The sequence below is a fragment of the Heteronotia binoei genome, chromosome 13 (assembly GCF_032191835.1).
Source record: "Heteronotia binoei isolate CCM8104 ecotype False Entrance Well chromosome 13, APGP_CSIRO_Hbin_v1, whole genome shotgun sequence".
NCBI lineage: Eukaryota > Metazoa > Chordata > Lepidosauria > Squamata > Gekkonidae > Heteronotia > Heteronotia binoei.
In genome coordinates this window covers 7,585,028-7,611,004 of record NC_083235.1, presented here as the reverse complement: position 1 = coordinate 7,611,004, position 25,977 = coordinate 7,585,028, and the positions used below count along the sequence as shown (strand labels likewise).

The window sequence follows — 25,977 nt, the reverse complement described above, 5'->3', positions numbered from 1 at the left end:
TCTTCTTAGCTCTGAGCTGCTCAGAGTCTCTAATTCAGAGAGAAGGGCAGGGTATAAATCTGCAATTCAATATAATCTTCTTCGGTCTGAGCTGCTCAGAGTCTCTGATTGAGAGAGAAGGGCGGGGTATAAAGCTGCAATTCAATATAATTTTCTTCTTCTTCGCTCTGAGCTGCTCAGTGTCTCTGATTCAGAGAGAAGGGCGGGGTATAAATCTGCAATTCAATATAATCTTCTTCTTCGCTCTGAGCTGCTCTGAGTCTCTGATTCAGAGAGAAGGACGGGATTTAAAGCTGCAATTCAATATAATTTTCTTCATCTTCGCTCTGATTCAGAGAGAAGGGCGGGGTATAAATCTGTATTTCAATATAATTTTCTTCTTCTTCGGTCTGAGCTGCTCTGAGTCTCTGATTCAGAGAGAAGGGTGGGGTATAAGTCTGCAATTCAATATAATCTTCTTCTTCGCTCTGAGCTGCTCTGAGTCTTTTTGAACTTGCCAACAAACCTGGAAGGTGGTTGGCTTATAGGATGGGAAAAGAGAAGAGCAAAAGATTACGACGTTGAAAGATGAGAACAATAAAGAGAATAATCAAAAGCAAGATATATGTCAAATTGTGGAGCAGTTTTATAAAAAATTATATGAAGAGAAACAAGTTCAGAAACCGGAGTTAGAAGAATATATTAATCAAAATAATCTCAACAAATTTACAGAGGAACAGCAAAGAATTCTAAATGAGCCAATAACAATAAGGGGATTTCTTGAGAGTAGTAGAAGCAATATATTCCTCACAAAATGCAAGGGTGACAGTGAATGGTGATCTAACAGATGTTATATTCAAAAAGGTACAAGACAAGGCTGTCCGTTGTCACCTCTACTCTTTATCTTATCTTTAGAGATGTTGAATAATCAAATAAGGGAAGATGCAAATATAAAGGGAACTGTGATAAAAGATGAACAATATAAACTCAGAGCCTTTGCTGATGATTTAGTCTTTATACCAGAACAACCGATGGATTCAATTTACTGTCTTTTAAACAAGATTAAGCAATTTGGCTATTATGCAGGATTGAAGATTAACTATCATGAAACAAAATTTCTGACAAAGAATATGACGATGGAACAAATTCAATCCTTCCAGCAAAAATCAGGATTTTTGTATGAAAAAAGAATTAAATATTTAGGTGTTGTTATTTCAAATAGATGCAGCAACTTAAAAGCAGACAATTATGATAAACTACTCAAAGAAATTTAAAAAGATTTGGAAAATTGGCACGATTTGAACTTATCTTTAATGGGAAGAATAGCCCTAATAAAGATGAATATTTTACCAAGATTGTTATTTCTGTTTCAAACCATTCCAATTTTTTTAAATAGTGAATTTTTTCAAGAATGGAACAAGATGGTTGCCAAATATGTTTGGCAAGGCAAAAAACCTAGAACTAAACTAAAGATACTGCAGGATTCTAAATTAAGAGCAGGCATGGGCCTGCCAGATTGGCAGGTATACTATAAAGCATCTGTACTTTTATGGGTAAGAGACTGGATACTTTTGAATGACAAGAGACAATTGATACTAGAAGGACATGATTTGACTATGGGTTGGCATGCATATTTATGGTATCAAAGACTTGAAGGCCACTCCTATTTTAAGAATCATTGGTTTCAAAAATCCTTGTATCATACGTGGTCGTGTTTAAAAACTAGAACTTACCAAAAGATTGCAAGATGGGTTTCCCCAGTAGAAGCATTTACCCATCCAAATCTCCTAAAACTAAATCAGAATTATAGGTATGACGACTTGTTGGGAAAAGATAACCAATTGAAAAACAAAGAACTGGAAAATGTGGTTATTAAAATGAATTGGCGGTTGAGAATGCGAGTGGAATCTAGATATGCCAAAGACAAGGTGATAGGTTTTAATACAGAACAATATGTGTTTGACAAAAAAATTTTGGGCCCACAAGAAATGTTAATCTCCAATTATATGCATATCTACTTCAAATGAAGACACAAGATGGTAAAGGATTGTATGGTCCAATGGGCAAAAAACTTTGGTTACAATATTGCATTAGAAGACTGGGAAAGACTGTGGAAGCTTAACGTTAAATTAACTAGGTCAGTAACTTTCAAAGAAAATCTATATAAGATGTGTTATAGATGGTACCTGACTCCACAGAAATTGTGTAAGATTTATACTACTATGTCCAACAAGTGTTGGAAATGTACTAAACAGATTGGTTCCTTTTACCATATGCAGTGGGCATGTGAGATTGTGAAAGACTATTGGAAAATGGTACATGAAATGCTACAAAAGATCATGAAGACACAAATCCACTTCAAACAAAAAGTATTTTTATTGAATATATTTCCTGAGGACTATTCCAAAGAAATGAGATACGTTGGCACACTTTAACACAGCAGCTAGGATTCTTTTGGTGCAGAGATGGAAATCGCAGGAAATCCCCATGAAAATGGACTTGGTGGGAACATTTTGGAAACAGCAGAGCTATACTTCCTGTCCCAGTTCTTGGCTGGGAAATCTAAAGAAGAAGCAAGAAAATATTGGATGAAATTTTATGCCTGGTTAGATAATCAAGACTCTTAAATTCTCTGATGTTAACTTATTTTTTTTCTTATTTTTTCCTGTATTTTCTACTGTCAAATCTACCTTTATTGGAATTGTCGAAATTATTAGATAGCTTTAACAAAAGGTGTATACTATAAAATTGGAAAATGGATTATGTACCGTTGAGACAAAAATAATAGGGGACAATTTATGTAGAGAAAAATGGCAGAATGAAGCTTTTTGAAAGTATTTTTTATGCAAAATAATACCCGAATGTATTGTGCTTTTTATTTTCCTATTCCCCATCCCTGTCTTTTTCTGAAACTAATAAAACTTTTTGAAAATCCAAGACTGACTCAGCTTTCCGTCCTTCTGAGGTCGGTAAAATAAGGACCCAGCTTGCTGGGGGGAAAGTGTAGAGGACTGGGGAAGGCAAGGGCAAACCACCCCGTCAAAAGTCTGCCGTGAAAACGTTGTGATGCGACGTCACCCCAGAGTTGGAAACGACTGGTGCTTGCCCAGGGTTACCTTAACTCTTAGCCACTACACCACACTGGCTCTGCAAAGTCTCTTTTTCTGTCGAAGTCCGGTTTGTGTTTCCCCTAGTGGAAAGGGTTCTGGGGGAGAGAATAGATCCAAGTGGGCAGCTGTGTTGGTCTGAAGCAGTTGAACAAAGCAGGAGTCCAGTGGCACCTTTAAGACCAACCAAGTTTTATTTAGAACGTCACCTTCCGTGTGCTCTCTAAGCACACGTCATCAGTCGAGGGGATCGGGTATTGTGGGCTGAAATACAAGCGGTTTGAAGATTAAGCGTGCAGACTGGTCACATGGTAAACCAGTGTGGCTTGGCCATTTGGCCTGGAGAGCCATAAAAGGTAACCAAGTCCTCTGCCAATTGGTGTTTCTGTAAATCTAGGTGAATCACAAAAGGACACGCATTTCCCAGTTGTAGTCCACCTAATTTACTTATCAACGTCAATCTATACATTATAAACATCGTTCTAGTCTGCCGTTAGAAAACGAGAACGCATAAAATGGTGTTTTAACAATTTATTGATAACATATGGTTACAAAACTTAATTATAAATTTTCTGTACTAACCCATCTGGTATTTCAATCCCCCCTCCCTCCAATGTTGACTTCCCGAAGTTATAGATTTAAATTCAATACTAAAGCTACTACTGACCGATCAAAGTTCAATATATATTTTTTCTCATTAATACTAAAAAATTGTCCAATGTCTTTTTACATTCCACTCTTTCTCCATATATTCTTTACATTTCTTCCACTCCTTTTTAAACACGTCCAAATCATAGTCTCTTAGAGTTCTAGTTAATTTGTCCATCTCACTCCACGATAAAACTTTCTTGATCCAGTCCCATTTCTCTGGTATTTTTTCTCGTTTCCACAGCTGCGCATACAATGTCCTAGCAGCTGAGAGCATGTACCAAATTAAAGTCTGAGAAAATACATAAAATGAACATGGGTTAAGTATATGTAATGAGACAAATAGCCAATATCCCTTATTTGAATATGTCAATATAAAACATTATTCTGATACATTATTATAAAAGAGAAATAAATTGGAATACTGAGAGGGGGTTTAGCATATGTAGTGAGATAAAAAACCAATATCCCTGTTCAGTCCTGGTGGGGGGGTGTTTGTTCCAAGTTTCATAATAATTTGTAGTTAGTTCCTTTGCAGTAAAACAGGAAGGGGCCGCTCTCTTCATCTCTGTCTCCTGAGCCCCTCTCCTCTGTCTTCCCAGGGGACAGCCAACCCCTCGATGTCTGCAGCATTCGGCACAACGGAAAGCTGCTCCGCTATTCCGTCTCTCTGGTGGGCTATGGATTTTACGGCGACGTGGTGAGCGCCAGTGAAAAGCATCGTTGGATGGGACCAGCACGCTACACCTATACAGGTACACTGGGAGATGGGAGGGAGGAGGAAAAGACTGGGATGAACTACATTAACATAGGCTGGGACCGATTTCGCACTTAGACCTTTAATTCTGGTTTAGCTCTGTCCCCAAACTGACATTCTGCATGAGAATCAGAGAAACTGACTCTATGATTCTATGAATTTAGTGCAGAATGTCTGCTTGGGGACAGGGCTAAACCAGGATTAAAAGTCTAGTGAGAAACTGGTCTGTCTTGTCCATTTCCCCATGGGCAGCCCAGTGATTAAAGGAACCTCGCAAAAAAAAGGCATGAAGTCAACACGACTTTCCCCTCTTTTTGGAGGAAAGGCATTCAGAGATATCCCGCCTCTAAATTTGAAGGCTGAGATGACTGGACAGCGCTACTGATGTAACAACACAAATTTGAGCAGACTTTGGAGGATGGCGGAAGACAGGAGGGCCTGGCGTGACTCGGTCCATGGGATCACAAAGAGTCAGACTCCACGGTGCTGCTGAGCAACAACAGGAATAAACAGCTTTAAAGGGGGATTCATGGAGGAGAAGTCTATCAGGGGCTACTAGCCATGGTGTCTCTTTATATTCAGAGGCACTAATTCTCTGAATCCCAGAGCCAGGAAGCAACATCAATGGCCTCTCTACCCTGTTGTTGGCCCTCCAGAGGAACTGGCTGGCCACTGTGTGAGACAGCAGGCTGAACTAGATGGGCCCCTGGACTGATCCAGCAGGGCTCTTCTGATGTTCTCAGGGGAAGGCCTTGGCCTCTCTGCCTGTTGTTGGCCCTCCAGAGGAACTGGCTGGCCCCTGTGTGAGACAGGAGGCTGGACTAGATGGACCCTCACTGGTTTGACCCAGCAGGGCTCTTCTGATGTTCTTCTCAGGGAAAGGCCTCGGCCTCTCTGCCCTGTTGTTGGACCTCCAAAGGAACTGGTTGGCCACTGTGTGAGACAGGAGGCTGGACTAGATGGACGCTCACTGGTCTGATCCAGCAGGGCTCTTCTGATGTTCTTCTCAGGAGAAGGCCTCGGCCTCTCTGCCCTGTTATTGGCCCTTCAGAGGAACTGGGTGGCCACTGTGTGAGACGGGAGGCTGGACTAGATGGACCCTCACTGGTCTGATCCAGCAGGGCTCTTCTGATGTTCTTCTCAGGGGAAGGCCTCAGCCTCTCTGCCCTGTAGCTGGCCCTCCAGAGGAACTGGGTGGCCACTGTGTGAGACAGGATGCTGGATGGGATGGACCCTCACTGATCTGATCCAGCAGGGCTCTTCTGATGTTCTTCTCAGGGGAAGGCCTCGGCCTCTGCCCTGTTGTTGGCCCTTCAGAGGAACTGGGTGGCCACTGTGTGAGACAGGAGGCTGGACTAGATGGACCCTCACTGGTCTGTTCCAGCAGGGCTCTTCTGATGTTCTTCTCAGGGGAAGGCCTCGGCCTCTCTGCCCTGTTATTGGCCCTTCAGAGGAACTGGGTGGCCACTGTGTGAGACGGGAGGCTGGACTAGGTGGACTCTCCCTGGTCTGACCCAGCAGGGCTCTTCTGATGTTCTTCTCAGGGGAAGGCCTCAGCCTCTCTGCCCTGTAGCTGGCCCTCCAGAGGAACTGGGTGGCCACTGTGTGAGACAGGATGCTAGACTAGATGGGCCCTCCCTGGCCCAGCAGGACTCTTCTGATGTTCTTCTCAAGGGAAGGCCTCAGCCTCTCTGCCCTCTTGTTGGCCTTCCAGAGAAACTGGTTGGCCACTCTGTGAGACAAGATGCTGCATTAGATGTACCTTCACTAATCTGATCCAGCAGGGTGCTTCTTTTTACATTCTTATATTCTCCAATCTTGCCTCCAGGAACGAAGGCAGTGCTAAGCCACCGTAGCTATGAAGGCACAGTGGAATTCAAAGTGGCAAAGCTGGGGGAAGCCAATCCGCGGGACCAGACACGCTGCCGGTCAGGGTATGTTGATGGAATAAGGATCCACCTCATAGCTTGTTGCGAGGATTATGTAGTTGTCACAAAGAAAACCCTACAAAACCTATATATGTTTAAGAGCCTTTATGTGCCAGGCATTCAAAGCAATGACCTCCTCAACTGATTGAGAGCTGGTTTAGGGCAGCGGCTAGGCCAAGCTCGCTTAACGTAAGGGCCACATAAACGAAACTCCAGATGTTTGAGAGCTGCAAGACATGAACAAATATTTCACACACGTCTTTCCTAAAAATTCTTAATACTTTCTTTGCACAGAAAGATAAAATACATATGGATGCACTTGACAACATGACCATGCTAGGAGGAGACGTTTTAAAATACAAAAGCTGGGAATAACAGTCCCTGTAAAACCAACACAGGGAAAGGTTTAGGAATGATCTTTTAGCGCCCATGGGAGAAAGAAACACACGTGTACCACATAAATCACTGACCACCGTTTGCATCGTTATGCATCTCTCTTTTCCTTGACACAAAGGCTAGTAAATACAGCTCCTACAAGAGCTATGAATCTTAAGGGGTAACCCTGTGGCCCCCTCTTTAATTCCATCCCTCCTTCCAGCGGCTTCCTTGTCTCTTGTGCTCGCTTTCCCTTCTCGACGTCTCTGGGTGACCACTGTGGTGGAGAAGGGCTTGCAAGCCTGCCAGTTTCCCGCTCCTTCCCTGCTTCACACAAGGAGGAAATAGTTGGCGACCTATAGGTCAGCGCTCAGAGGGTGACTGAGGTCGCAATACTAAGTAAGCTTACTTCAGAGTAGGCCTGCATTAAGTTCCTCCTTGGCCTCCAGGAGCTGCAGTGAAAGAGCCACATGTGGCTCCCGAGCCACAGTTTGGCCACCCCCAAGCTAGGGGGTTGGTCTAGAAGGCTGGAGACGCCAGTTCAAACCCCCACTCTGCCACAGAGTTTGCTGGGTGACCTTGGGCCAGTGGCTGTCTCTCAGCCAATTGCAGTAACCTTTAATGGCGTAACAATAGTTTACAAAAAGGGAATGAGCATGCAATTTGCCCATATGTCAAGATAAAACAATACAGACACATCGAATTGTAATGCCAATTGATAAATGATAGGGATTAAAAAGGGCAGTAATCTTAATCTTGAGTATCACAGACAACAAAAAAAGAATGAAATTTTTACAGTAAAAGGGCTTAACTGGGGACATGATTAAACATTTAAAAAACCCTTTAATGGGATGAAACAGAGACAGGATTCAAAATGGGCGAAACTGAGTAAAAACTCAGCCTAGGGAGCCAGTTTGGTGCCGTGGTGAAGTGTGTGGACTCTTATCTGGGAGGACCAGGTTTAATTCCCCACTCCTCCACTTGCAGCTGCTGGAATGGTCTTGGGTCAGCCATAGCTCTGGCAGAGCTGTCCTTGAAAGGGCAGCTTCTGGGAGAGCTCTCTCAGCCCCACCCACCTCACAGGGTGTCTGTGGTGGAGGAGGAAGGGAAAGGAGATTGTAGGCTGCTCTGAGACTCTGTCCTTGAAAGGCAGCTTCTGGGAGAGCTCTCTCAGCCCCACCTACCTCACAGGGAGTCTATTGTGCAGAGAGAAGATATAAGAGATTGTAAGCCGCTCTGAGTCTCTGATTCAGAGAAACGGCCGGGGTATAAATCTGCAATTCCTCTTCAGTTCTTCTAATCTGCCTCACAGGGTTGTTGTGAAGATATAGACGAAGAAGGGTGGAATGTATGGAAATGAATACCTGGATCCAGGGCTTTTTGGGTAGAACTCATTTGCATATTAGGCCACACACCCTGATGCCAAGCCAGCCGGAACTGCGTTACTGCTCAATAAAAGCCCTCCCTGGGACAATTGGAGTCCTGGAAGCTCACCAGGGAACCTTGGATCAGTCACGCCCACTCAGCCTAGCCTGCCTTGCAAGGTCGTTGTGAGGATAAAATGCAAAAGAGGAGAATGGCATCAGCCACTCTGGGTCCCTCTTGGGGAGAAAAATGGGATACAAATGAAATAAATAAAAACAGAGAGAGATAATATGATCACCATCTTCAAGTCCTTGAAGGGCTGTCATAGAGAGGATGGGGTGGAATTGTTTCCTGTGGCCCCGGAAGGTAGGACGGGAACCAGTGGGTTGAAATTAAATCCAAAAAAGTTCCCTTCCAACTCTGGTGAGGGGTCTGAAGACCAAGTCCTATGAGTAAAGGTTGAAGGAACTGGGGATGTTTAGCATGGAGAGCAGGCGGCTGAGAGGTGATAGGATCCCCATCTTCAAGGACTTGAAGGGCTGTCCTATAGAGGATGGTGTGGAATTGTTTTCTGTGGCCCCGGAAGGACAGACAAGAACCAAAGGGTTGAAATTAAATCAGAAGAGTTTCCAGCTCAACATGAGGAAGAACTTCCTGACCGTTAGAACGATTCCTCAGTGGAACAGCCTTCCTCGGGAGGTGGTGGGCTCTCCTTCCTTGGAGGTTTTTCCACAGAGGCTAGATGGCCACCTGACAGCGATGAAGATCCTGTGAATTTAGGGGGAGGTCTTTGTGAGTTTCCTGCATTGTGCAGGGGGTTGGACTAGATGACCCTGGAGGCCCCTTCCAACTTTAGGATTCTATGATTCTATTATTCTAAGCTGGAACGGGTCCAGAGGAGGGCGATGAAGATGGTGAAGGGTCTGGAGACCAAATCCTATGAGGAAAAGTTGAAGGAGCTGGGGATGTTTAGCCTGGAGAGGAGGCGGCTGAGATGTGATAGGATCACCATCTTCAAGTCCTTGAAGGGCTGTCCTATAGAGGATGGGGTGGAATTGTTTTCTGTGGCCCTGGAAGCTCGGACCAGAACCAAAGGGTTGAAATTCAATCAAAAGAGTTTCCGGCTCAACATTAGCAAAAACTTCCTGACCGTTAGAGCGGTTCCTCAGTGGAACAGGCTTCCTCCTTGGGAGGTGGTGGGCTCTCCTTCCTTGGAGAAGGAAGGCTAGATGGCCATCTGACAGCAATGAAGATCCTGTGAATTGAGGGGGAGGTCTTTGTGAGTTTCCTGCATTGTGCAAGGGGATTGGACTAGATGACCCTGCGGGGGGGGCTCTGTGATTCTGTGATTCTATGCAGGGGTAGTTTTGTAGAAAAAAAGGTGGTGGAGCTCATCCAGGGATCATTAAGCAGCTGCACCTACTATTCCATGGACAAGGGAGGGGGGAGGAAAGGGAACCCTCAGAAAGGTTCAGGAGCTGCGCTCCTGTGAGCTCCTGCTGAATCAGAGGCCTGATTCTATGACAGCCAGGAACATGGATGGGAAGATCAGTAACGACCTTCTCCCCTCTTTCCAGCTGCCTGGTCTGTTCAGAGTCTAGCAGACACCTCCTGGCTGAAAGCGAAGAAGAGACGGAGTCGGAGGGATGCGCAGGTGAGAGCGCGGAGCGTTGGGATTGGCATTTCGGGGCTGTTCAGCTACTGACAGGGCTTGGGTCTGGTTCAGCTCCCAGAGAGGCCGGCCAGCCAGATAACAGTCAGCTGCAACCCTTTTCGCTCCGTACGATGTCTCAGAGCCAGGGATAGAATTTCCACTGTAAGCAGTGGACAACCGAGGAATGACATGATAGAGGTTTACAAGATTATGCATGGGATAGAGAAAGTAGAGAAATAAGTCCTTTTCTCCTGTTCTCACACACCCCCTGATGCCAAGAACTCTTTGGGACTTGGAGAAATGAAAGAGCAGCCGGGTTAGAATGGATAAACGGAAGCCCTTCTTCACCAAAAGGGGGATAAACATGTGGAATTCACTGCCGCAGGAGGTGGTGACGGCTACAAGCATAGCCAGCTTGAAGAGGGGATTGGATAAAAATATGGAGCAGAGGCTATTAGCCACAGCGTATTGTTGGAACTCTCTGTCTGGGGCAGTGATTCTCTGTATTCTTGGTGCTTGGGGGGACACAGTGGAAGGGCTTCTATCCCCACTTGTAGACCTCCTGATGGCACTTGGGTTTGTTTTTGTTTATTTGGGGGTTTTTTTCTGTGGCCAGTGTGTGACACAAAGTGTTGGACTGGAGGGGCCATTGGCCTGATCCAGCATGGCTTCCCTTATGTTCTTATGTGACACAGAGTGTTGGACTGGAGGGGCCATTGGCCTGACGCAACATGGCTTCTCTTATGTTCTTATGTGACACAGAGTGTTGGACTGGAGGGGCCATTGGCCTGATCCAACATGGCTTCTCTTATGTTCTTATGTGACACAGAGTGTTGGACTGGAGGGGCCATTGGCCTGACCCAACATGGCTTCTCTTATGTTCTTATGTGACACAGAGTGTTGGACTGGATGGGCCATTGGCCTGATCCAACATGGCTTCTCTTATGTTCTTATGTGACACAGAGTGTTGGACTGGATGGGCCATTGGCCTGATCCAGCATGGCTTCTCTTATGTTCTTATGTGACACAGAGTGTTGGACTGGATGGGCCATTGGCCTGATCCAGCATGGCTTCTCTTATGTTCTTATGTGACACAGAGTGTTGGACTGGATGGGCCATTGGCCTGATCCAGCATGGCTTCTCTAATGTTCTTATGTGACACAGAGTGTTGGACTAGATGAGCCATTGGCCTGATCCAACATGGCTTCTCTTATGTTCTTATGTGACACAGAGTGTTGGACTGGATGGACCATTGGCCTGATCCAACATGGCTTCTCTTATGTTGTTCTGTGACAGTGTTGAACTGGGTGGGCCATTGGCCTGATCCAACATGGCTTCTCTTATGTTCTTATGTGACACAGAGTGTTGGACTGGAGGGGCCATTGGCCTGACCCAACATGGCTTCTCTTAGGTTCTTATGTGACACAGAGTGTTGGACTGGAGGGGCCATTGGCCTGACCCAACATGGCTTCTCTTATGTTCTTATGTGACACAGAGTGTTGGACTGGAGGGGCCATTGCCCTGATCCAACTTGGCTTCTCTTATGTTCTTCTGTGACACAGAGTGTTGGACTGGATGGGCCATTGCCCTGATCCAACATGGCTTCTCTTATGTTCTTATGTGACACAGAGTGTTGGACTGGAGGGGCCATTGCCCTGATCCAACATGGCTTCTCTTATGTTCTTATGTGACACAGAGTGTTGGACTGGATGGGCCATTGGCCTGACCCAACATGACTTCTCTTATGTTCTTATGTCATGAACATGTGGAATTCACTGCTGCAGGAAGTGGGCAATGTTACCTCTAAGCCAGTCGAATTCATTTGTAATGAGGGTGTCGAATTTATTTGTTATGAGGCCCAAATCTGACATAAATGAGACCTTGTCGGGCCAAGGCATGTCAGATTGGGCCGGGCCATGTCTGTACCTATTTATGATTAGGTAGCAGAGATATAAACTTTAAGGACACAGACAAACACAACGATTTTTTAAAAAAAAACCTTAAAACATTAACATGCGGTTTTAAAGGTGCTTTCTTTGTATTTCTCCCATGGGATCCAGGGAACTGGGCAAAGGAAGCTCTGGCTCTTTCTTTCCTTCCCCAGGGGACCAGGAGGGGGAGGAGCCTCAGCCAAAAGAAGAAAGAGAGGTTTGGCTCAGTAGCTCTGCTGTGTGATTTGAGAGAGCCTGGCAAAGCAAGCTCTTCCCTCCACGCCTTCCTCCTCAAGGGAGGAGCCTCAGTCAATGGAGAAAATGGAGGTTTTGCTCTGTGGCTCATGTGCTGTTGAGCAAGCCTTGCAAAGCAAGCTGCAATGCAGAAGGAAGCAAGAGAGAAGGAAGCAGATGACAGCCAGTTGCCCAGGGGCCTGATGGGAACCCTCTGGGGGCGTGATTTGGCCTTCAGGCCGCATGTTCGACACCCCTGGGTTAGATCATCTGGTTTGCTGCTGGCCTAACAAACTGGCTCAGCGTCGCCACCTGGTCTTTAGGTCTGAGACTGCGAAGGCCCCTTGCCTATAAAGAAGTCGGTCTTCTAGTTCCTTCTCTAGCTTAATGGTGACTGCTTGAGATCCTGAGAGACAGCCACTGTTTGCTGGCAACGCTGTTTGGCATTTCCTGCTTCTGCCTTCCATCGGTAGTCGGGTCAAGCCTTCACTCTAAACTTTGTACCCCACCCCCAAAAAGACCTTATTGTCTCTAAGGTTCTAACAGACGTTGATCTAGGGCGGGGCTGAGGAATGTCCAGCCCGAAGGCCATTTACGGCCCTCAAGATGACTTGGTCTGGTCCTTGGGGATTGCTGGTCCATTTCTCCCCCCTCCCCATTTATTTCCGCTTATTTGGGTTGTGGTAGATAACGCACTGAAAATGTCAAGACTGTGTGCGATTGCGATAAAAAAGGCCAACGCCCTGCTGGGAATTATTAGGAACGGAATTGAAAACAAATCAGCCAGTATCATAATGCCCCTGTATAAATCGATGGTGCGGTCTCACTTGGAATACTGTGTACAATTCTGGTCACCGCACCTCAAAAAGGATATTATAGCATTGGAAAAAGTGCAGAAAAGGGCAACTAGAATGATTCAAGGGTTGGAACACTTTCCCTATGAAGATAGGTTAAAACACTTGGGGCTCTTTAGCTTGGAGAGACGTCGACTGCAGGGTGACATGATAGAGGTTGACAAGATTATGCATGGGGTGGAGAAAGTAGAGAATACAATACAAGAACTCATGCGCATTCAATGAAATTGCTGAGCAGTCAGGTTAAAACGGGTAAAAGGAAGTCCTTCTTCACCCAAAGGGTGATTAACATGTGGAATTCACTCCCACAGGAGGTGGTGGCGGGTACAAGCATAGCCAGCTTTAAGAGCGGATTGGATAAAAATATGGAGCAGAGGTCCATTAGTGGGTGTTAGCCACAGCGTATATATATATATATATACGTGTGTGTGTGTATGTGTGTGTATGTATATGTGTGTGTGTGCATACACACACACATATATTGGCCACTGTGTGACACAGAGTGTTGGACTGGATGGGCCATTGGCCTGATCCAACATGGCTTCTCTTATGTTCTTATTTCCTTTTCTTCCATTTCTTTATTTTCCTTTATTATTCTTTCTTCCCTCCATTTCATTTCCCCTTTCTTCCCCCCACTCCTTTCTTTCCCTTTCTTCCTTTTTCTCACTTCCTCCCTCCCTCTCTCCTGGCTTGTTCTACAAAAAAAGCTCTGGACCTAGGCATTTGCCTAGGACCGCAGGCCGGTGTGTGTGTGTGTGTGCCAAATAAGCTCTCCCCACATGACTTCAAATAGAAGAACAATTATTTGCATTAATTTTGCCAGCCTGATTCCTTCTCCCTCAGCGGAACACTGTTTTTTTAAGTTAATAATTTTGTATGGCCCACAAATGATGTTATAAATATCCAAATGGCCCTTGGCAGAAAAAAGGTTCCCCACCCCTGATCTAGGATATGATAACGCTCTAATATTAACAAAAGGGAAACCATAGAATTTTTATGAACAAGCCATGGAAATGGATGTTTAAAGGCAGGAATAGCTGCAGCACTGGTTTCTCTTCCGGTTGCCTAAACTTTTCTCCCTTTACTAAAGATTTGCTGAAGGAATGTTTATGAGTGTTTGGTGAATTTTTTGAGGCTCTGTTGTGAGTCAGTTTGGTGTAGCAGCTAAGAGTGCGGACTTATCTAGGAGAACCAGGTTTGATTCCCCACTCCTCCCCTTGGAGCTGCTGGGATGGCCTTGGGTCAGCCATAGCTCTTGCAGGAGTTGTCCTTGAAAGGGCAGCTTCTGTCAGAGCTCTCTCAGCTCCACCCACCTCACAGGGTGTCTGTTGTGGGGGGAGAAGATATGGGAGATTGTAAGCCGCTTTAAGTCTCTGATTCATGGAGAAGGGCGAGGTATAAATCTGCAATTTTTCTTCTTCTAGAGCCAGTTGGGAGTAGTGGTTAAGTGCGCGGACTCTTATCTGGGAGAACCGGGTTTGATTCTCCACTCCTCCCCTTGCACCTGCTGGAATGGCCTTGGGTCAGCCGTAGCTCTCGCAGGAGTTGTCCTTGAAAGGGAAGCTTCTGTCAGAGCCCTCTCAGCCCCACCCACCTCATGGGGAGAAGATATAGGAGATTTCAAGCTGCTCTGGGTCTCTGATTCAGGGAGACGGGCGAGGTATAAATCTGCAATTCTTCTTCTTTACAACTTCAGTACCAGAAGCTCACAAAGTGGAATTGTTGCTCCCAAGACTTTTGCATCTTAGAGGGAAAAGGGATCACGGACAGGCATTTCTCCCTTCCCGGTTTCCCCTGCAGGTGGGGAGTGGCAGCGGGTGCGAGGCCGATTCCTGGCCGTCAACGTGACTTCCATGAGCAGCGCCTGCCCCAAGAGCCCTGAGGGCCTGTCCCCCTGCGCCCACCTGGCCGACGGGACGGCTGACCTCATCCTGGTGCGTGAATGCTCCTTGCTCTCTTTCTTGCGGCACCTGACAAGGCACACCAACGCTTCGGACCAGGTATGGAAAACATGGAGGGAGCAGGCTCTCCCACCTCTCCTCTCTCACTGTACGTGGGTCAGGGCGGGAACTGTTTGTTCTAAATGCACAAGCCTCAGAAGCTAAGCATGGTCGGCGCTAAGCGGTACCTGGATGGGGCACTGCCAAGGAACTCAAGTCAGTTGGGTGTCGTGGTGAAGTGCACGGACTCTGATCTGGGAGAACGCGTCTTGATTCCCCCACTCCTCCACTGGCAGCTGCTGGAAGGGCCTTGGGTCAGCCAGAGCTCTCGCAGGAGTTGTCCTTGAAAGGGCAGCTGTTCTGAGAGCTCTTTCAGCCCCATCCACCTAACAGGGTGTGTGTTGTCGGGGAGGAAGATAAATGAGACTGGGAGCCTCTCTAAGACTATGAGTGAAGGGTGGGATATAAATCCAATATTGTCGTCGTCATCACTTGTCCTTGAAAGGGCAGCTTCTGGGCGAGCTCTCTCAGCCCCACCCACCTCACAGGGTGTCTGTTGCAGGGGAGGAAGGGAAAGGAGATTGTAGGCCGCTCTGAGACATTGTCTTTGAAAGGGGAGCTTCTGAGAGAGTTCCCTCAGCCCCACCCACCTCACAGGGTGTCTGTTGTTGGGGAGGAAGGGAAAGGAGATTGTAGGCTGCTCTGAGTCTCTGTCTTTGAAAGGGCAGCTTCTGGGAGAGCTCTCTCAGCCCCACCCACCTCACAGGGTGTCCTTGAAAGGGCAGCTTCTATGAAAGCGCTCTCAGCCCCTTCCTCACAAGGTGTCTGTTGTGTGTGTGTGGGGGGGGGGGAAGTAAAGGAGATTTTGACCATTCTGAGATTCAGAGTATAGGGTTAGGGTAAGCCACTCTGCAACTCCTAGATTCAAAATGAAGGGTGAGATATAAATCCAATATCATCATCATTTATATCCCACCCTTCACTTTGAATCTAGAAGTCTCAGAGTGGCTTACAATCTCCTTTATCTTCCTCCCCCACAACAGGCACCCTGTGAGGAGGGTGGGGCTGAGAGAACTCTGCAGAAGCTATGCTTTCAAGGACCACCCCCTGCAATAGCTAAGGCTGACCCAAGGCCATTCCAGCAGCTGCAAGTGGAGGAGTGGGGAATCAAACCCGGTTCTCCCAGGTAAGAGTCTACACACTTAACTGCTACACCAGACTAGCTCTCCTGACATCTTTAGATGGAAGGAGGTCTGGCCTGTGAAAGACCTCTGCTGGAGACTGTACAGGGCTAGAGGAACAAATGCTCTGTCCAGGGGTGGTTTTGTGGAAAAATAGGTGGTGGAGCTCATTAGCATAACTCATTAGCCACCTCCCCCACAGCCAAAAGCAACCCAATGCAAGAAAGGAGAGCCCCGGGCGAGCGAGGCCTGCATCAGCTGGCTAGAGATCCAGCCAGCCCAAGCAGGCCTCGCTTGCCTGTGACTCTCCTTGGCCAACACCCCACCAGTCAAAAGACCAGCAAGCCGCCCGCTGCCCAAAATCACATAAGAAATGGAGAAAGGGTGGTGTGGGCTTCTCCAGGGGTGAATGAGGGCTGCTGGAGGTATGACAAAGCCCCTGGGGGCTGGCTGGCTGGCTGGCTGCCCGCTCTCCTAATCCAAGGATTGTTATGCAGCTGCATTTACTATTTAATGGACAAGACTTTTAAGGCCTTGAGCGGTCTGGGACCGATGTCTCTACGGGGACCTCCTCCTCCGCTATGTCCCCGGAAGGGCGTTGCGCTCCAGTGGTCGAAATCTGCTGGTGATCCCGGGCCCGAAAGAGGTCCGGCTGTCCTCAACAAGAGCCAGGGCTTTCTCAGTCCTGGGCCCCGACTGGGTGGAGCACTCTGCTTGAAGCCATCGGGGCCCTGCGGGATCTTTGACAGTTCCACAGGGCTTGTAAGGCAGAGATGTTCTGCCAAGCCTTTGCATGAGGACGGCAACAGTTGCCATGGTGACACCTTTTCGTCCCCACCCCCTCTTCTGCCTTTAGGTAGGAAAAATCCAATGCATGGTTATAGGATGGGGGAGACGTCTTAGCAGTAGTCTGTGCGAAAAGGATCTAGGGGTCTTTTAGTGGATCATACGCTGAACATGAGTCAGCAGTGTGATGCGGTGGCTAAAAAGGCAAATGCAATTTTGGGCTGTATCAACAGAAGTCTAGTGCCCAGATCATGTGATGTGATGGTATCACTTTATTCTGCTCTGGTGAGACCTCACCTGGAGTCTTGTGTTCAGTTTTGGGCACCACGTTTTAAGAAGGATCTAGACAAGCTGGAACGGGTCCATAGCAGGGCGACGAAGTTGGTGAGGGGTCTGGAGACCAAGTCCTATGAGGAAAGGTTGAAGGAGCTGGGGATGTTTAGCCTGGAGAGGAGGTGGCTGAGAGGTGATAGGATCACAATCTTCAAGGACTTGAAGGGCTGTCATATAGAGGATGGAGTGGAATTGTTTTCTGTGGCCTCGGAAGGTAGGACCAGAACCAATGGGGTTGAAATGAAATCTAAAGAGTTTCCAGCTCAACATTAGGAAGAACTTCCTGACCGTTAGAGCGGTTCCTCAGTGGAACAGGCTTCCTCCGGAGGTGGTGGGCTCTCCTTCCTTGGAGGTTTTTACAGAGGCTAGATGGCCATCGGACAGTGATGAAGATCCTGTGAATTTAGGGAGAGGTGTTTGTGAGTTTAGAGCGGTTCCTCAGTGGAACAGGCTTCCTCCTTGGGAGGTGGTGGGCTCTCCTTCCTTGGAGGTTTTTACAGAGGCTAGATGGCCATCGGACAGCGATGAAGATCCTGTGAATTGAGGGGGAGGTGTCTGTGATTGTGCAAGGGGTTAGACTAGATAACCCTGGAGGTCCCTTCCAGCTCTATGATTCTAGGATTCTTGGGGGGATCCCCCCACCCCTGACATGATGTGCTAAGAGCACTCTAAAGACGCCATCAGCGTTTGTAATTTTTTACTGTAATTGATATGTATGTATTTTTTACTGTTGTGCATTGCCCTTAGCCTGGCGATTCATTAAATGTAAATAATAAAAAGGTAGGTGGGGAGGAGGGGGGGGACCGTCAGAGAGGTTCAGGAGCTGAGCTCCGGTGAGCTCCTGCTGAATCTGAGGCCTGGCTCTGTCGCAGCCCGAGGGTGCTGGCCATGGTCTTCCATTCATTTGAATGGGAGCGTAAGAACTGAGAAGACGACAGGCGAAACATTTGGCCTGCAGCTGTTGCACACGGACACCCATCCCGAGAGGTCAGGTCCGGATCGTTCTTGTTTCGCCCCTCAGTTTGACTTGCCGTTCGTGAGCGTGCATCGGGTGCGAGCCGTTCGTTTCACTGCCGCGGAAGACAGCGAGGAGGAGGGAGAGCTGCCTGCCCAGGCGCAGACGGGGCTCTGCGGGGGAATATGCCGGGGAGGATCACGGCGTAGCTGCTGGACCTGTGACGGGGAGACCCTGAACCACACTGACATCAGCATCAGGTAGGTGGTCTGAACGGAGGGGGCAAAGGTTCCTGGGCTTGGTCGAAGTAGCTCAGGTGGAGAGGAAGACGAGGCAGTGACCTTACCAGAATCTGGAATGGGGGTCTTCCAATCTTTTTGAGCCTATGGGCACTTAGAATTCTGACCCACATAGAAGATTGCAGATTTATGCCTTGTCCTTCTCTCTGAATCAGAGTCTCAGAGCGGCTTACAATCTCCTGTATCTTCTCCCCACACAACCCTGTGAGGCGGGTGGGGCTGAGAGAGCTCTCCCAGCAGCTGCCCTCTCAAGGACAGCCCTGGGAGAACTTGTGACTGATCCAAGGTTACACCAGCAGGTGCATGTGGAGGAGTGGGGAAATCAAACCCAGTTCTCTCAGATAAGAGTCCACACACTTAACCACTACAAAGTGGCTCTCTAGGAAGAAGATATTGGATTGATATCCCACCCGTCACTCTGAATCTCAGAGCGACTTACAATCTCCTTTACCTTCCTTCCCCACAACAGACGCTCTGCGAGGGGGGTGGGGCTGAGAGAGCTCTCCCAGAAGCTGCCCTTTCAAGGATAGCTCTGTGAGAACTTGTGACTGATCCAAGGTTACACCAGCAGGTGCATGTGGAGGAGTGGTGAATCAAACCCGGTTCTCCCAGATAAGAGTGCACACACTTAACCACGACAAACTGGCTCTCTAAGAAGATATTGAATTGATATCCTACCCGTCACTCTGAATCTCAGATGGCTTACAATCTCCTTTAGCTTTCTCCCCCACAACAGACACCCTGTGAGGTGGGTGGGGCTGAGAGAGCTCTCCCAGAAGCCCCCCTTTCAAGGACAACCTCTGCCAGAGCTATGGCTGACCCAAGGCCATTCCAGCAGCTGCAAGTGGAGGCGTGGGGAATCAAACCCAGTTCTCCCAGATAAGCCCTTTCAAGGACAACCTCTGACAGAGCTCTGGCAGATAAGAGAGCTCTGGCTGACCCAAGGCCATTCCAGCAGCTGCAGGTGGAGGAGGGGGGAATCAAACCCGGTTCTCCAACATAAGAGAGCTATGGCTGACCCAAGGCCATTCCAGCAGCTGCAAGTGGAGGAGTGGGGAATCAAACCCGGTTCTCCCAGATAAGAGAGCTATAGCTGACCCAAGGCCATTCCAGCAGCTGCAGGTGGAGGAGGGGGGAATCAAACCCGGTTCTCCCAGATAAGAGAGCTCTGGCTGACCCAAGGCCATTCCAGCAGCTGCAGGTGGAGGAGGGGGGAATCAAACCCGGTTCTCCCAGATAAGAGAGCTCTGGCTGACCCAAGGCCATTCCAGCAGCTGCAGGTGGAGGAGGGGGGAATCAAACCCAGTTCTCCCAGATAAGAGAGCTCTGGCTGACCCAAGGCCATTCCAGCAGCTGCAAGTGGAGGAGTGGGGAATCAAACCCAGTTCTCCCAGATAAGAGAGCTCTGGCTGACCCAAGGCCATTCCAGCAGCTGCAAGTGGAGGAGTGGGGAATCAAACCCAGTTCTCCCAGATAAGAGAGCTCTGGCTGACCCAAGGCCATTCCAGCAGCTGCAAGTGGAGGAGTGGGGAATCAAACCCAGTTCTCCCAGATAAGAGAGCTCTGGCTGACCCAAGGCCATTCCAGCAGCTGCAGGTGGAGGAGGGGGGAATCAAACCCGGTTCTCCCAGATAAGAGAGCTCTGGCTGACCCAAGGCCATTCCAGCAGCTGCAGGTGGAGGAGGGGGGAATCAAACCCAGTTCTCCCAGATAAGAGAGCTCTGGCTGACCCAAGGCCATTCCAGCAGCTGCAGGTGGAGGAGGGGGGAATCAAACCCAGTTCTCCCAGATAAGAGAGCTCTGGCTGACCCAAGGCCATTCCAGCAGCTGCAAGTGGAGGAGTGGGGAATCAAACCCTGTTCTCCCAGATAAGAGAGCTCTGGCTGACCCAAGGCCATTCCAGCAGCTGCAAGTGGAGGAGTGGGGAATCAAACCTGGTTCTCCCAGTTAAGAGAGCTCTGGCTGACCCAAGGCCATTCCGGCAGGTGCAAGTGGAGGAGTGGGGAATCAAACCTGGTTCTCCCAGATAAGAGAGCTATGGCTGACCCAAGGCCATTCCAGCAGCTGCAAGTGGAGGAGGGGGGAATCAAACCCGGTTCTCCCAGATAAGAGAGCTCTGGCTAACCCAAGGCCATTCCAGCAGCTGCGAGTGGAGGAGTGGGGAATCAAACCCGGTTCTCCCAGATAAGAGAGCTCTGGCTGACCCAAGGCCATTCCAGCAGCTGCAAGTGGAGGAGTGGGGAATCAAACCTGGTTCTCCCAGATAAGAGAGCTCTGGCTAACCCAAGGCCATTCCAGCAGCTGCAAGTGGAGGAGTGGGGAATCAAACCTGGTTCTCCCAGATAAGAGAGCTCTGGCTGACCCAAGGCCATTCCAGCAGCTGCAAGTGGAGGAGTGGGGAATCAAACCCGGTTCTCCCAGATAAGAGAGCTCTGGCTGACCCAAGGCCATTCCAGCAGCTGCAAGTGGAGGAGGGGGGGGGAAATCAAACCCGGTTCTCCCATGTAAGAGTCTGCCCATTTAAACACTACACCAGACTGGCTCTCATAAGAATCCGCACACTTAACCACTGCACCGAACTGGCCATAGTCCGCCCTCCAGAGCAGACGTTTTATCCAGGGGAGCTGATCTCCGTTGATCAGTTGTAATTCCAGAAGATCTCCAGGCGCCTGGTGGGAGGTTGGTGACCAGGAACCCAAAGGGGGAAGGGCCAGGCTGCCCGAAGGCCGATCCGAGAACTGCAAAACCAGCCGGAGGCTCTCAGGACGGTTACCACCCCGTCTCTTGACTTCTCTCCCTCTCTGTCTGCAGGGTGCACGCGCGGCTCATCCTCCTCTTTGCCCGGGGCATTGAGCGGGCCTGCTGCATGCCCTAGGGAACCAGCACAAGGAACTGACAGCTAACGACCAGCACTGAAGCGTGAGCGCTGCCCCAGGATCCGGGCGGCTGTGGATGTCGGAGAGCCGGCGGCAGAATAATTCCCAGCTGCCCCTGCTTAGTGCGGCCCTTCCTGGGGACGTTCCGGCTCCAAAGGAGGCTGTAGAAGAGGCTCAGCTGCGCCCCCAAAATACATACCTGCCGTGCAGGTGAAAAACTCCAGTCTCTCCCATTTGGCCCAGCTGCTGTCACTATGCCCAAGATCGACTCCTTCCTCCTCTGAGGCAGACTTAAGGCTCCAGTGGTTCGCACCAGCGGTCCCCAACCTTTTTGGCACCGGGGACCAGTTTTGTAGAAGACAATTTTTCCAGGGTCTGAGGTGGGGGTGCGATGGTTTTCTGCACTTCTAGTAGTTGGTGTGGTGGTGAAGTGCACAGATTCTTAACTGGGAGAACGGGGTTTGATTCCCCACTCCTCCACTTGCACCTGCTGGAATGGCCTTGGGTCAGCCATAGCTCTGGCAGAGGTTGTCCTTGAAAGGGCAGCTTCTGGGAGAGCCCTTTCCAGCCCCACCCACCTCACAGGGTGTCTGTTGTGGGGGAGAAAGATAAGAGAGATTGTAGGCCGCTCTGAGGTTCAGAGTGGAGGGCAGGATATAAATCCAATGTTGTCGTCGTCTTCTTCATCTTATTGTTGTTGTTATTATTATTATTACTAAAAAAAATAACAGTAGTCCCCTGTGCAAGCACCAGTCATTTCCGACTCTGGGGTGATGTTGCTTTCGCGTTTTCACAGCAGACTTTTTACGGGGTGGTTTGCCGTCGCCTTCCCCAGTCATTTACACTCCCCCCCCCCCCCCCAGTAAGCTGGGTCCACATTTGACCGACCTCGGAAGGAAGGAAAGTTGAGTCAACCTGGAGCTGGCTACCTGAACTCAGCTTCCGCTGGGGATCGAACTCAGGTCACGAGCAGAGCTTAGGGCTTTACCACTGAGCCACGGGGCACCCTATTATTATTACTGCGCCATAATATAGAATGAAATAATTATATAACTCAACGCCCAGTTGCTAACAGGCCGTGGACTGGCACGGCCCATGGATCCGGGGTTGGGGACCCCTGGTTTACATGAACACCCCCCCCGCAAGGAAGAAAATGCAAAAGACCACAGACACCTTCAAATAATTCTCTCGGTTTATGGAAGCCCAGCAAGCAGCCTGGGCGGGAATGTAACAAGTAATGCAGCGAGAAGCGACGCTAGTGCAATTGACAGAGCAGCATGTAGACAGGGGGGGAGGAGACAGAGCCCTTCCTTCCCAGAAGCCTCTCTTCCTCGCCTGGGCAAGGATTCCCTTCAGAGCAGTGCCAGAGTTTGGAAGAGGACGCTGGGCCAGCCCAAGGGGAGTGGCTGGGTATGGAGCTCAGCTAAGATGGAAGGGGGGTTGAGGCCCGCAGCACGGGCCGGAGAGGAGCGGCAGCCTGGTCTGCGGGAGTTTCCGGTACGACGGGGCGGAGTGCATCGGTAGCTACACCCAGCCAAGCAACTGCGGGAGACACCCCCACGCTTCCTACATGGTCTCCTGGGGAGGGGGGGAGAGAAGAAAAGGCTGGCGCTAGCCCCGCGGCCAGCTGGCCGGGCCAGCTTGGCGTCTGCTGGGAGGAGTGGGCCAGACAGATTGTCCTCACGGCAGGAGAGACCCAGCGCTCACAGCTTGTGAGGGTTCACCCAGCGGTAGGTTCCTTCGTACTGGAATCCGACCCTCTTCATCAGCTCGTCCGCCTCGGGAGGGCCGCGGCTGGAGAGAAAGAAGCAGAAGTCCCTGGCTCGTTATTTAAGAACATAAGAACAGCCATGTAGGATCAGGCCAATGGCCCATCCAGTTCAACACTCTGTGTCACATAAGAACATAAGAGAAGCCATGTTGGATCAGGCCAGTGGCCCATCCAGTCCAACACTCTGTGTCACATAAGAACATAACAAGCCATGTCGGATCAGGCCAATGGTCCCTCCAGTCCAACACTCTGTGTCACATAAGAACATAAGAGAAGCCATGTTGGATCAGGCCAGTGGCCCATCCAGTCCAACACTCTGTGTCACATAAGAACATAAGAGAAGCCATGTTGGATCAGGTCAATGGCCCATCCAGTCCAACACTCTGTGTCACACAGTGACCAATATATGTGTGCGTGTGTATACACGCACACACATATATATATTCTGTGGCTAATAGCCACTGATGGAACTCTGCTCCATATTTTTATCCAATCCCCTCTTAAAGCTGGCAAAGCTTGTAGCCGCCACCACCTCCTGTGGCAGTGAATTCCACATGTTAATCACCCTCTGGGTGAAGAAGGACTTCCTTTGATCCGTTTAAACCTGACTGCTCAGCAATTTCATTGAATGCCCACGAGTTCTTGTATTGTGAGAAAGGGAGAAAAGGGCTTCTTTCTCTACTTTCTCCATCCCATGCATTATCTTTTCACCCCGCAGTCAACCTTTCTCCAACGAAAGAGCCCCAAGCGTTTTAACCTATCTTCATAGGGAAAGTGTTCCAAACCTTTAATCATTCTAGTTGCCCTTTTCTGCACTTTTTCCAATACTATAATATTCTTTTTGAGGTGCGGTGACCAGAATTGTACACAGTATTCCAAATGAGACCGCACCATCGATTTATACAGGGGCATTATGATACTGGCTAATTTGTTTTCAATTCGCTTCCAAATAATTCCCAGCATGGCGTTGGCCTTTTTTACTGCAATCACACACTGTCTTGAAATTTTCAGTGAGTTATCTACCACGACCCCAAGATCTCTCTCTTGGTCAGTCTCTACCATCATCATCAAAGGCTCCTTAGAAAGCTTGAGAGTCATGGAGTAAAAGGACAGGTCCTCTTGTGGATCAAAAACTGGCTGAGTAATAGGAAGCAGAGTGAGTATAAATGGGCAGTCTTCACAGTGGAGGACGGTAAGCAGTGGGGTGCCGCAATGCTCGGTACTGGGTCCCATGCTCCTTAACTTGTTCATAAATGATTTAGAGCTGGAAGTAAGCAGTAAAGTGGCCAAGTTTGCAGATGACACTAAATTGTTCAGGGTGGTGAGAACCAGAGAGGATTGTGAGGCACTCCAAAGGGATCTTTTGAGGCTGGGTGAGTGGGCGTCAACGTGGCAGATGAGGTTCAATGTGGCCAAGTGCAAAGTAATGCACATTGGGGCCAAGAATCCCAGCTGCAAATACAAGTTGATGGGGTGTGAACTGGCAGAGACTGATCAAGAGAGAGATCTCGGGGTCATGGTAGATAACTCACTGAAAATGTCAAGACAGTGTGCGTTTGCAATAAAAAAGGCCAACGCCATACTGGGAATTATTAGGAAGGGAATTGAAAACAAATCAGCCAGTATCATACTGCCCCTGTATAAATCGATGGTGCGGTCTCATTTGGAGTACTGTGTGCAGTTCTGGTCGCCGCACCTCAAAAAGGATATTATAGCATTGGAGAAAGTCCAGAAAAGGGCAACTAGAATGATTAAAGGGCTGGAGCACTTTCCCTATGAAGAAAGGTTGAAACGCTTGGGACTCTTTAGCTTGGAGAAACGTCGACTACGGGGTGACATGATAGAGGTTTACAAGATAATGCATGGGATGGAGAAAGTAGAGAAAGAAGTACTTTTCTCCCTTTCTCACAATACAAGAACTCGTGGGCATTCGATGAAATTGCTGAGCAGACAGGTTAAAACGGATAAAAGGAAATACTTTTTCACCCAAAGGGTGATTAACATGTGGAATTCACTGCCACAGGAGGTGGTGGCGGCCACAAGCATAGCCACCTTCAAGCGGGGGTTAGATAAAAATATGGAGCAGAGGTCCATCAGTGGCTATTAGCCATAGTGTGTATATGTGTGTATATATATATATATAAAAAAATTGGCCACTGTGTGACACAGAGTGTTGGACTGGATGGGCCATTGGCCTGGTCTAACATGGCTTCTCTTATGTCCTTATGCCAGTTCACAACTCATCAACTTGTATTTGTAGCTGGGATTCTTGGCCCCAATGTGCATTACTTTGCACTTGGCCACGTTGAACCTCATCTGCCATGTTGACATCCACTCACCCAGCCTCAACGGATCCCTTTGGAGTGCCTCACAATCCTCTCTGGTTCTCACCACCTTGAACAATTTAGTGTCATCTGCAAACTTGGCCACTTCACTGCTTACTCCCAACATTAATGAACAAGTTAAAGAGCATGGGACCCAGTACCAAGCCCTGTGGCACCCCACTGCTTACCGTCCTCCGCTGCGAAGACTGCCCATTTATACTCAGTCTCAGCTTTCTATTAATTTGCCAGTTTTTGATCCACAAGAGAACCTGTCCTTTTACTCCATGACTCTCGAGCTTGCTAAGGAGCCTCTGATGAAGAACTTTATCAAAAGCTTTCTGGAAGTCAAGGTAAACAACATCTATCGGGTCTCCTTTGTCCACATGTTTGTTCACCCCCTCAAAGAACTGTAACAGGTTAGTGAGGCAAGATCTTCCTGTACAGAACCCATACCGAGTCTTCCCCAATAACTCGTGTTCATCAACGTGCCTACTCATTCTGTCTTTGATAATGGTTTCTACCAACTTTCCCGGTATTGAAGTCAGACTGACTGGCCTGTAATTTCAGCGGGAGCGGGAAATGGGTGGGGCTCCCTGACTTCCTTGAGCCTGGGGACACCTTTGGGATTCTGACATGGTGTGCTGGGCGCAGCCACAATGGAGTGAGGACCCCTGTGCTGT

At 48.6% G+C, this 25,977-nt stretch overlaps 2 protein-coding genes across 2 annotated transcripts in view; one reads left to right on the top strand and one right to left on the bottom strand.

Moving 5' to 3' along the window:
- LOC132581438 (ceramide kinase-like) overlaps positions 1-21,887 on the top strand; it is a 33,642-nt gene extending 11,755 nt beyond the window's left edge. Inside the window, exons 7-12 of the mRNA XM_060252679.1 lie at positions 4,337-4,489; positions 6,320-6,425; positions 9,737-9,813; positions 14,633-14,832; positions 18,094-18,287; positions 21,138-21,887. Coding sequence (XP_060108662.1) covers positions 4,337-4,489; positions 6,320-6,425; positions 9,737-9,813; positions 14,633-14,832; positions 18,094-18,287; positions 21,138-21,201 — 794 coding nt within the window. The 3' untranslated portion in view covers positions 21,202-21,887. The remainder of the gene's footprint in view (positions 1-4,336; positions 4,490-6,319; positions 6,426-9,736; positions 9,814-14,632; positions 14,833-18,093; positions 18,288-21,137) is intronic.
- A 495-nt stretch (positions 21,888-22,382) lies between these two features.
- The window catches only part of G6PD (glucose-6-phosphate dehydrogenase), a 64,639-nt gene continuing 61,044 nt past the window's right edge, over positions 22,383-25,977 (bottom strand). Inside the window, exon 12 of the mRNA XM_060252739.1 lies at positions 22,383-22,996. Coding sequence (XP_060108722.1) covers positions 22,906-22,996 — 91 coding nt within the window. The 3' untranslated portion in view covers positions 22,383-22,905. The remainder of the gene's footprint in view (positions 22,997-25,977) is intronic.